The sequence below is a fragment of the Ahaetulla prasina genome, chromosome 1 (genome assembly GCF_028640845.1).
Source record: "Ahaetulla prasina isolate Xishuangbanna chromosome 1, ASM2864084v1, whole genome shotgun sequence".
Lineage (NCBI taxonomy): Eukaryota > Metazoa > Chordata > Lepidosauria > Squamata > Colubridae > Ahaetulla > Ahaetulla prasina.
In genome coordinates this window covers 164277291-164289617 of record NC_080539.1, presented here as the reverse complement: position 1 = coordinate 164289617, position 12327 = coordinate 164277291, and the positions used below count along the sequence as shown (strand labels likewise).

Here is a 12327-nt window from a genome sequence, read left to right as displayed (position 1 = left end):
GATCCAGCAAATTAACACTCATGAACCCTGCAATAATTTGCTTTGTGCCATCAAGTTCAAGATGCCAAGCTGCTGAACAATTCTAGAACTGTCCAAACCTATTGTGAATGCTCTTACAAAATGGGGATTTTATATCCACATAATCTCCAAAGAGAGAGAGAATCAGTGTCGGCACCGAGATACCAAAACGTTCCCTAAGGCCTCTCTGACTTGCTCCCCATTCCTTCAAGATCGCCCTTCCTGCTTCTGCTTAACTTTTCCCTTTCTCTGAACTGGTGAGTATCATTCTAAAACACCAGCCTGCAACCATCCAGCTGATCTATTCCATGTAGGGTCCAAATGTAGGGTTAGGACTATCTATTGGAAATAATGATTATTTATTAATAATCATTAATAAATAATGATTAAATTATTTAATAATTACTAAACCCATATGGCTAATAATAATATTTATTAATGGAGACTGATGTTTTGCTTTGCGTAGCATACCAGCTTATTGGGTGGTGGAGGGTTGTAGCTTGGCAGGTAGTAAGGAGGACCATAACTTCAATTCTTCAACTGCTCTCAAAGCTTGGGGCAGACATAGGAAATCTGATGGTTGCTCTAAAGGTGTGCTCTTGAATTTGCTTAGATTTCTAGAATAGAACAGAGTTTGGTCTTCTAATCCAGCCCTCTGTTCAACGAGGAGATCCTATACCATTTCAGATAAGTGGCTGTCCACTCTCTTCCAAATAATAATATAGAACCTCCAGTGATGAAGCACCCACAACTTCTGAAGGCAAAACTGTTCCACCGGTTAATTGTTCTCACTGTTAGGAAGTTTCTCCTTAATTCCAGGTTGCTTCACTCCTTGATATAATTTCCATCCATTGTTTCGATATGGGAAAAAAGCACTAAAATTGTTCTTTCAGCATGTCATTTTGTGCAAGAGAACATGCAAGGAAAGGTAGGAAATGACAAAGGAAAAAGATTTAACAGAGGGGAAAAAATAGGATTGGCAGATCATCAACAGAGACTCAGAGGTAAGAACTATGATTGTGCTGTGTCCCCAGATATGATGAAGAATGCCACACCACCAAAATACCAGTCCAGTTGGCTTCAGTGTGAAGAACTAGAGAGCAGCAGACTCTCTGGGACTGAACTATAGGGAGCCCGAAAGGAAGACCGCAAGGGTGAATGAGCAGAAAGGAAAGCTTATGTTGACTCTGAAGAAGGTTAAAATGTGCATGTGGATTCTACAACAGACACAACTTTTTATCAATTAGTATGTCTTGCACAATTCCACTCTGTTATTACGAAATGTTCTGTGATTTCTGTGCTGAATTATCATGACAAGAACAGCAAAGTAAACATATTTTGTTTTCAAAATATGCTTCAATACTCCAGGGGATTCAGTTACTTCAGTTTCCCCAACCATGGCCATTCACAGTTTCTACTGAAATTTAACAGGTAGAAGTCAACACAGCCTTCCCTATGGGCCCTCCTATCTACATTCAGCCAGTATTTAAATGCTGGGTCTCTCCAAGCTTTTAGAAAGAGTAAGTCACCTGCACCAAGAAGACCAGTCCTGCCTAGTGTGACATAAAGGTGCCATGGTAAGTCTTCTTGCCAAGTTTTCTCTTTGTGTAATAGAATAGAATAGAATTTTTTTAGAATAGAATAGAATTGGAATAGAATGTAATGGCACATGGCTACAAAGATAGCAGGATAATTTATAAAATTAAGCAATTGGGGGAGATGGGATGGCCAGAAAGAAGCTCTTTCTCACATAATATTAATACTCACCATAAAATAACACAACTTAGTGGAAAGTATGCATATCAGTGGTGGGATTCAAATTTTTCTTACTACCGGTTCTGTGGGCGTGACTTGGTGGGTGTGACTTGGTGGGCGTGGCAGGGGAAGGATACTGTAAAATCTCCATTCCCCCCCCCCCACTCCAGAGGAAGGATACTGCAAAATTCCCATTTCCTCCCGATCAGCTGGGACTCGGGAGGCAGAGAATAGATGGGGGCAGGGCCAGTCAGAATTTTTACTCCCAGTTCTCCGAACTATTCAAAATTTCCGCTACCGGTTCTCCAGAACTGATCAGAATCTGCTGAAACCCATCTCTGATGCATATGCAATATTTATTTTTTATTTTTTTTTGTTTACATTTATACCCCGCCCTTCTCCGAAGACTCAGGGCGGCTTACAGTGTATAAGGCAATAGTCTCATTCTATTTGTATATTTTTACAAAGTCAACTTATTGCCCCCCCAACAATCTGGGTCCTCATTTTACCTACCTTATAAAGGATGGAAGGCTGAGTCAACCTTGGGCCGGGCTTGAACCTGCAGTAATTGCAGGCTTTGTGTTCTTAATAACAGGCTTTACCAGCCTGCGCTATTCACCGGCCCTCCTGCGCTATTCACCGGCCCTATTTTTATATTTGCACAGGACATTCATGAGAATTTCTCTGCCCCCCCTTTCTCCCTCCCTCCCTCCCTCCCTCCCTCTCTCTCTCTCTTTCTAGTATGGATTTATCAACTCCTGCCTGAAGTCCCTTCTGGTAGAGAAATTTGGTGAAGAAACATGGGAAAAGCTCAAGTAAATATTTATAACCTCACAGTATTATCACTGATAAAGCAAGACCAAGGAACTAGTGGTGAAATCCAAATTTTTTTACTACCGGTTCTGTGGGTGTGGCTTGGTGGGCGTGGCTTGGTGGGCGTAGCAGTGGGAGGATACTGCAAAATCTCCATTCCCACCCCACTGTGGGGCCAGCCAGAGGTGGTATTTACCGGTTCTCTGAACTACTCAAAATTTCCACTACTGGTTTCCAGAACCTGTCAGAACCTGCTGGATTTCACCCCTCATAGAACCAATGAAATATCTGTATTCCAGAGGATGGGTTGGGTGCATTCAGGACAAGAGTCTGTACTAATCCACGAACATTTCTGCCACAACCCATTTATTATTTATTGCTACAAGTCCCTTTGATATTTAAGCTGACTTTGTGATTGTCCCACTAGTTCCAAAACCTAGCAGGGCATAGCAATGCTTTTCGTTAAAGGATTTAACTTTAAAAAAGATTTTCAGACATCTCCACCCAGTTAACTGAGTACAAGTAGTCCCTGATTTACCACCACAATGGAGCCCAAAATGTTGGTTGTTAAGTGAGACATTGGGTAAGTGAGCTTGCCCCATTTTACAACTTTTCTTGCCACAGTTGTTAAGTGAATCACTGCGGTTGTTAAGCTAGTAACACGGTTGTTAAGTGAATCTGGTTTCCCCATTGACTTTGCTTATCAGAAGGTCGCAAAAGGGGATCACATGTCCTCTGGGACAGAGCAAAGGTCATAAGTATGAACCAGTTGTCAAGCATCTGAATTTTGATCACATGATCATGGGGATGCTGCAAAGGTAGGTGTGAAAAATGGTCATAAGTCACTTTTTTCAGTGCCGTTGTAAGGATCGGTAAATGAACTATTGTAAGTCGAGGACTGCCTGTAAACTATTTTGAATCATTTGAATCTTGCACTCTAAATGTTTGTAAAATGTGTTGCTTTACCCAAATATGGCAAACCTGGCGGCAAATTGTGTTCCGTAATTCATTTCATATTAGAATTTTCCTTTGGTATTGTCACAGAACTCGGGTTGGAACTGAAGACACCTTTATGACATATACAGTGTATGATGATTCTCTGACTGTGAAGTTACTCAAAGAAGCCTGCAACATGCTAAGTACTGAGATAATTACATGTTTTAATTTGCTGTTTGCCAAGAGATAGCATTCTTATCCACTTACAGATGTGATAGGAAGAATTCTGAAACAATCATCATTTTAAGGCTGTATTAAGCAATACTCTACTCAATCATCCCAAATAAATGTACACTTATCTACTCTTGCACATCTCCTTACAATTATCTCTTAAAAACCATAATAATGATTGAACTAGTATTAAAGTATTTTAACCCTGCTTTATTTTGTACATTAGCACATTTGTAATCATTTGTCTAACAGCTCTAGCAACGTAGCAAATTAGTTTCGTTTAGATTTTGTTTAGGCGTTTAGATTTCATGTAATGCCTTATTTTATTTCTTCAGTTTAATTCATTTTATTCTAATTGCCTGATATAATTGCAAATAGATCGGGTGATTGACCATAACAAAGATATTTACTTCCTTTCTTACAGATTTTAGTAATTATTTTCATTTTTTAAAACATCCTTTTTCATTTTGTATTGTAGCTACATTTTAAAATATTTTCTCTTCTGTTTTAAATTATTCTTTTTGAGTTGATTTCTTTTCCTCCAGCATATTTCTATTCCCTCGTGGCATGGTTTTAAATCTCAAGAGTCTTGCAGTCCAATCCCTTGTTTCCACAAAATTAACTGACTGAGTTCAATGCTATTAAGCAAATTAATTTAAAGGCGCTTAAATGACTGCAGTCTGTGCTGCTCTCATATCACGCTAAACTGTAATATGGTTTCTTCCTTTTCATATTAGTAACATATGAGAAAAGGGCTAGTGAATAAATTATGATTTGTTTTCAAGTACTATATTGCAATTTGAAACTATGGGTTGTTCTTGGTTTACTGATTGCAGCATTTGTTTGTCATGTGGATTAACATATGATATGATTTCTGAATTATTTTTTTTGTTTTGTGCTCAGCTGATGGGCTCAATTGTCTTAATAGAACTGCCTGCTAGACTAGGTAAAGTTTCAATGCAACTATTAAATCCAAAGGTGATTTGATCAAACTGAATTTCTGAAATAATTCCAAGACTTAGTGGACGTTGTGCATGTATGCACATATATTTTGCTTAACAGATACTTTTTACATTATGTGACTTCTCTCCTTGAATCAAATTAATCTTCAGTTGCTGAAGATTTTAACTTCTTTTTGGATCCATTATCTGACAGGAATAAGGCTCCAAAAAACTCTAGTCTCTAGTCAACTCCCTTGAATCAAATTGTAGATGTGAATCACTTCTTAAGCTAGTCATGCACCTATGTTGCAGATTATTTTCATGGATGGAGAAATTGAATGAAGTCTTGCAGTTATGGCAGCATCAAGGAAGGTATCAATCATGAAAAGAGAAGGCAAATCATGTTCGTGAGAAAATACATACTTTCTGCTGTGCCCAGGTATACATGCCATTATTCCCGAATCTGCTTTTTTTTTGTTTTCCATGCAGAAATGCCAGAGGAGGCAGTGTTGAAGCTTTTTGGGCAACACTTTTTTAATTTCTGCAAAGCATCAGGATATGATAAAATGCTACGGACACTAGGAGGAAATTTGATGGAGTTTATTGAGAATCTTGACTCCTTACATAGCTACCTTGCTTTGTCCTACCAGGTACATTTTCTTCTGGGGAGACACAACTGAAACAGCTTAATGTTTGTGTGTGTGTGTATTTGTGTATGTATGAGAGAGAGAGAGAGACCATATACATATTTTTGTATTTTGATATGACAGAATAAATTAGTTTCAAATTGACGCAGAACAACTACAGATAGAAAGTTTTATGATATCAAACAAACGAGTAGCTTCTTCCCCATTAAACCAAAACTCAGATAGAAGCTCAAAGGTGATAGGTTGATCCTGCTATAATAAACTTACTGATAAGATACACATTTCTATTTTCCAAAATTTTGTAACCTGCCCTCTCTCTTACTGCAATAGACTCACTATGAATCTGTGAGAGCCTTGCTTTCTTCGAGTTACCTGTAGGAGGTGAAATGTAATAGATAGCTAGACTAAAACACTTAGAATTCCTAGTGGGCCATGCATATTTTCCAGGAATTTGGAGAGTTATAATCAGTAGAAGGTTGAGCTATTGCTTTCCAACATAATTGTAATGTATGGAACTGTCTTGCAGTTATACTGAAATGAAGCAATTGTAGCCAAGGAATAGAAGGATCATTTACATGAAAAAAAGGTTTTTTTCCTGCCTTTGAATTATTTTAAAGTAGAAATTAATTACCTTTCAATATATGCCATGGCCATTCTCGACTATGACAAATATTTTTTACATCACTAATATGCTTCAGCAGTGGGCGTGTTTAAGAAAAAGGATGAGAGAATGAACACAAAGAGAGGGCTCTTGCATACAACTCATTGTGAAAGGAAAATTGGAATAAAATTGCATATAACCTGAACAGGTCCAAAGAGTTATGAATCCGAGTTTGATTCTGTTATTCAAACATGAGACCTTGGCCAATGTTTCCAGTACTATGAACAAATCTCAGAATACAAATTGGCAAGCTCTTATTAACCAACATAACAAGGAAGAAATCAAATTCTGCAATTTGCAGTCCTTCCTTATCTATTGCTCTACGCTGGCCTTTTGATTATGAATTGAATGGAAGGCCAATGGTGCAACAAAGATAAAAATTGCATTTATAATGCTGGTGGGTATTAGAATAGAGTCTTGGCAGTTTTGAAAGAAAATGAAACAGATTTTTGTCCTGCCTAGAAAATGAATGCCCCATCATTTCGAGTGGAAAGGAAAGATGGGAGAATGCTCCTCCACTATTATTCAGACAGGAAAGGCTTGTGTCACATTGTCCCAGGTATGAAGGCACCAGTTTCACAATGGAATGTATATTATACAACACTAAAACTGAATGGGAACTTTGCCATACCAAGCATTGGAATTGACTGCTTCGGCCAGGGTGGGTGGGTTGGATGCAGTGGTGGGATTCAACATTTTTTTACTATTGGTCCTGTGGGTGTGGATTGGTGGGCATGGCATGGATTGGTGGGCATGGCAGGGGAAGGATACTATAAAATCTCCATTTCCACCCCACTCCAGGGGAAGGTTACTGCGAAATCCCCATTTCCTCCCAATCAGCTGGGACTCGGGAGGCAGAGAATAGATGGGGGCGGGGCCAGTCAGAGGTGATATTTGCTGGTTCTCTGAACTACTCAAAATTTCCGCTACCGGTTCTCCAGAACTGGTCAGAACCTGCTGAATACCACCTCTGGTTGGATGAGATTTCTTTACTTAGCTCAATAACCTCTGTGACTTTGACATCCTCCTCTATTCCAAGTTTGTATAAAAGGCCCTCAATTTGTGCCATCGATTTTAAAAACATTTTAGAATATAATTTGGTGCAAATATTATCATTAATAATTATTCATTCCAATAGATACTTTTTAGAGGATGAGGCATCTGTTTGTCTTAGGGTGTACAATTAAAATGAAGTAACAAAAGCAAAGTATCTGCCCAGCTGTTGCTTAGAGCAGAGAAAGGAGCATTTTAGAAAGTTTGAGATGACCTTGACTTGCATAGAAGAAAGCTTCTGAGATACTTAAGAAGGGGGAGGTCTTGAGTATAGGACTGATTGTTGGATAAGTGATTGTATTGTACACTGGTCAAATTGTGGGAATTATTATGGAAAAATAAAAATTTTGCAATAAAAAAAAAAGGGGGGGGGAGGTCTTGGGATCTGTTGGACCACAAAGCCATCATCAAAAACCAGAACAGATTGGGATGGAAGTTATAACACATCTAGATGACACCAGATTGGATAAAGATAAATATTAAACAATAGTCTGGCCCAGGAATCTCCAAATCTTTGGAGAAAGGCATGCTTCCTAACAAAGCACTTGAGTCAAGTCATCTACTATTTTTATTTTCCAATAAGGTCTTTGGATAAGGCTAAGAGATGTACTCTACTTTATAATTTGTTAGCTTCTCATTTACAATTATAATAATTGGGACTGGGATATACAGATATTTACAGAGCAAAACTGAAATCAAATTAAGTCACCTTGACCAGTTATCTGATCAGCAACCTTGGTGCTGGGTCTAAGAAAAAAGCTCTAGAATGTTTAGTCTGGCTTTTTAAAAATATATGTTATAATTAAAACTATTTCTATGGTATATGCTGGGTTTCCAGTTTTGTGGAAATCTATCTTATCCTGCAAGAAATTTTCCCCGTATCCTAAGAAAAATTAATATAAAGAAGAAAGTTTTCCCATTTCTTTCTTCTGTTTTGCACTTAACTGCAAAGCTTGTTAAGAGGTTGGAATATTTTTCCTGAGCAATGAAGAACTTTGGAAGAACAGTGATGGGGGAGAAAATTGCTCCCAACTTGAAAAGTTTTTAAAAGCTATGTGTGCCTATTATTGAAAGAAGAGGATAAGAAACTTGCTTTTCATTCAGTTCCTTAAATCTGAGCCACTTTAGAAGGGATCTACATATTGCCCTAAAATAGGTTGTTCCTTTTTTCTTACGTAGGAATTATTGAAGCTGTCGCCAGAGATTTCTTTGACTGTGAAGTGTCCCTGGAAATCCTTGAACAAAATATAGAAGAGGAGCGCACTGGGAAGAAGGAACATGTGGTGTTTTTTATTTTACAGTCAAACGAAATAGTGAAGCACAACCTCAAGGAACAAGCAATTTTTGTGTGTGAAGATGAGCCTCAGGAGGACAAAGAGGTGATCTTTCTGTAGAAAGAGCAGAGGAGTTGGTACAGAGCGGAGGAAATAGGGACACCTCTAAATTATGGGCTTTGTGCTCACATATCATACGAAGCTTCTCTTAGAGATGACTTATGGTATCGTTTTCTTTTCAGCAGCAAGATGTGGTTTGTCAAAAAGGAAGGGGGAAAACTGCTGAACCGGAGGTCTCCTGTGATGTTTTGAGACATACAGTCAATTCTAGGGCGGGTAAGTTAGTAAGTAAGTGATGGGTAAAATCTGGATCTCAAGAACACAAGCAAAAGTCTCTGAGCTTGCTGAATATACGGAGCATTATAGAAAAAGATCAGATGAAATCATGTGGCTGATTAACAGGACAAGAGCAGTAGGCATACTTTTCTTCAGAACACGTTCCCAGTTTTTATTGTACTGGATATAATTACTTGATTTGCTCTATGTAACCACAAATGTCTCCATAAAATTGACACTGATAAAAGGTTGAGTTTTTATGTCATACGAAGGGCTACCCTATCACATGATTTTAAATACTTGGGAATCTGAATACCCAGGAATATCACCATTCATTTTTTTTAAAAAAATGTTGTTCTATTTCTGAAGATGTCCAAAAAAAATATAGTGCATTTCTGAAGAAAACTCAGCTGTTTTAAGGTCTAGCTCCAGTTCATGTATGCTTGTTTTTTGTCTTCCTCCAATTGTAACTAAAATAATAATGATCCAAGTAAAGGGAGGTTAGGAATCATAGGAGCTACTGATGCCAGTCTACTTCAAGTGAAAATTATCAAATTTGGAGTGATAATTAAGGAATTTCTGTTTGAATGGTTGAGAATAAATACCAATTCAAATCAGATCAGATCAAACCTTTATTGTCAATGCACAACATATGTACAAAGAAATTGAATGAGCCTCTCTTGGTGCAGCTCCCCCGCCCCCGCCCGAAACACAGAATGCATCCCAATAACTCAAAATAAACTCAAGTAAAAGAAAGGAAAATCCCTAAACCCAAATAAGTAACGACTAACACACATTCCCATAAACATATGTATACAACAATATTCTATATTACACTGGTATGAACATATTGCACGTTGCGCTGGCCCTGCAAGCTTATCATATTAAGCCTAACTGTGGTGTTATATTGCGTTCAGAAGTCTGACGGCCCACAGATAAAAGCTATTTTTCAGCCTATTTGTTTGGCTGGCTATGCTTCTGTATCTTCTGCCCGATGGTAGGAGAGTAAAGAAGGGCTGACCGGGGTGTGAATCATCCCTGAGGATTTTCCTCACTCTGCTGGGGCAGCGTGTCAAAGAATTAACCTTCCATGTGAGAGGGAGCACCACTGGTGCTCCATTTTGTAAAATAGAGATATTGCACGACACCAACCTCAGTGCAGTTCTTCGACAAAATGGTGGTGTTATTTCACTTGATCACTGAAGAGAAGTATAAGTGAATATAAAGTGGAAATTTGTTGAAAGGAAATTGGGTTCACGACTACACATGTATATCAAAGTATATATGTAAATAAAATAGTCAGAATAATATAATATTTTATAGTATATATAAAATATTATATTATTATAATATTTTATAATAATATAATATATATATGATAATAATAATATAATATATATATATGATATATTAGAAATATATGTATAAAAGATACATTAGGATAAGAGAGAGAAAATGTATAAATATTGATCACCGACGCGAAACTGTTGAAAAGAAGAAAATGTTAATCTTTCTTTTTTTTTCTTTTCTTTTTTTTAAATCTGTTTAATAAAAAAATATTTTTTAAAAATTATAATTTGTAGGGGGAAAAAAATAAAGTGGAAATTAATCCAGAAATTGTCCACCTGACCTTCCCAAACTGATGTCTTCTGTTAGTCATGTTGGCTGGGGGTAGGGGTCAGGTGAGAGAAGCCATTAAAAAATCTGTTTCTTTTCTACAGGAAAACCTTTATATACCTTTGAACCACTGTTCCCTGAGTGGCTTTGGCTGGACGAGAGAACCTTCTGCCATGCATTTCCTTTCCACCTCGTGTTCGATGAAACAGTAAGGAAACTTTGGGATGGATTCTTTGGACTTAACCATTCAGCTAGAGGTGGGGCTGATATGGGCATACTGAGTCATTTCTATTAGACCAACACTTGCTGCAACAATACATCAATCATTAAAATTGTTAAAAATATGTAAACTCAAAGCAGGGCAGTCTTGCAGGTGAGGATTAGATTTGGAAAAAATCACTATCATGGCCTGCAGGTGATATGGAGTGTTATGGAGATATTACTAGAGGCACTGTTTAGGAGCAAGGTTTTTTTAAAAAAAAATAGTTCCCATCACCAATCTCTTTCCACTTATGACTGTATGACTATAACTTGTTGCTGGCAATCCTTATGATTTACATTGATATATTGATCATCAATTGTGTTGTAAATGTTGTACCTTGATGAACGTATCTTTTCTTTTATGTACACTGAGAGCATATGCACCAAGACAAATTCCTTGTGTGTCCAATCACACTTGGCTAATAAAAATTCTATTCTATTCTAAAAAAAAACAGATAAAATAGATATTGTAAGAGTCAAAGGCTTTATGTATTGCTTTGTTTACTATTTCCTTTTATCAGAAAAGTGAGAACTCATATATATATGATCTTACCCAGAGGTGGTTTTCAGCAGGTTCTGACCAGTTCTGGAGAATCGGTAGCGGGAAATTTTGAGTAGTTCAGAGAACCAGTGGTAAAAATTCTGACTGGCCCCACCCCCCATCTATTCACTGCCTCCCAAGTGCCAGCTGATCGGGAGGAAATGGGGATTTTACAGTAACCTTCCCCTGGAGTGGGAAGAGAATGGAGATTTTACAGTATCCTTCCCCTGCCACGTCCACCAAGCCATACCCACAGAACCGGTAGTAAAAAAAATTGAAACCCACCACTGATCTTACCCCATTCCTAAGAGGCGTAAGGGGCGTGCGTAAGAGCATCAGCATGCCTACCGTCCCTGTCCTAATGTTCCCTTTAATTATATTCATTTAATGTATTCAGTTCATGCTTATACTTATATATATTATCTAATACATACTTGACAAGTAAAATAAATAAATAAATGAATATAGTTATTTTCACTGCTTTGCTAATCCAGCATTATAGAAGATGCCTACAACCATTAAAAAGAAAGCTGGGATTGTGTGCAAGTGGAAAGCTAGTGAGTGCTGTCTGGGTCCCCCCTCAGTCCAGTCTTAAACCCGGTTTTACTGTGATATGAAAAACATATTTCAAATGGCTCCACTTTCATTTTGAAGTAACGTTTTGTTACCTGTCGTTTCCGAAGATGGTTTAAAAAGTCATTTTTAGTTATTGAAATTACCTTTGGGTTCTCTCCTCAGCTGAAAATCAAACAGGCCGGTGTAAACATTCAGAAATTTGTACCTGGATTGCAAATAAATGGAGCCAGATTAGATGAATATTTTTCTATTATTCATCCTCAAGTCACATTCGCTATTTCCAGCATGAAAAAGTTTATCAACAGCCAGTTTGTTCTCAAGATAAAGAGAGAAATTATGCCCAATTCATTGAAGAAACGGCCTGCGCTGAAGCTCAGAGGTACAAATTTTCTATGAAGTTCTAAAATTTAAGACAAATCAAGCATTTAATAAAATTAATAAAATGACCATAATGCATTTTCTAATAGAGTCAGGTAGCACCAGGGGTGAAATGCTTGCGGTTCGGACCAGATCGCCTGATCCGGTAGTGATAGCAGCGAGTGGTTTGGAGAACCGATAGCAAAAATCCCTGCCCCCACCCATGCCCAGCTGAGCCGCGTGATCAACATAGGTTTTTTTTTTTTACTTTTAAAAGCATTTTTTCTTTGGCTGAAAAATGCTTTTAAAA

General features: G+C 37.7%; 1 protein-coding gene across 1 annotated transcript in view; it reads right to left on the bottom strand.

The window, feature by feature from the left end:
* SERPINE3 (serpin family E member 3) overlaps nt 1-12327 on the bottom strand; it is a 54430-nt gene that overhangs the window by 38673 nt on the left and 3430 nt on the right. The window contains exon 3 of the mRNA XM_058179791.1: nt 11804-11865. Within this exon, the coding sequence (XP_058035774.1) occupies nt 11804-11865 (62 nt within the window). The remainder of the gene's footprint in view (nt 1-11803; nt 11866-12327) is intronic.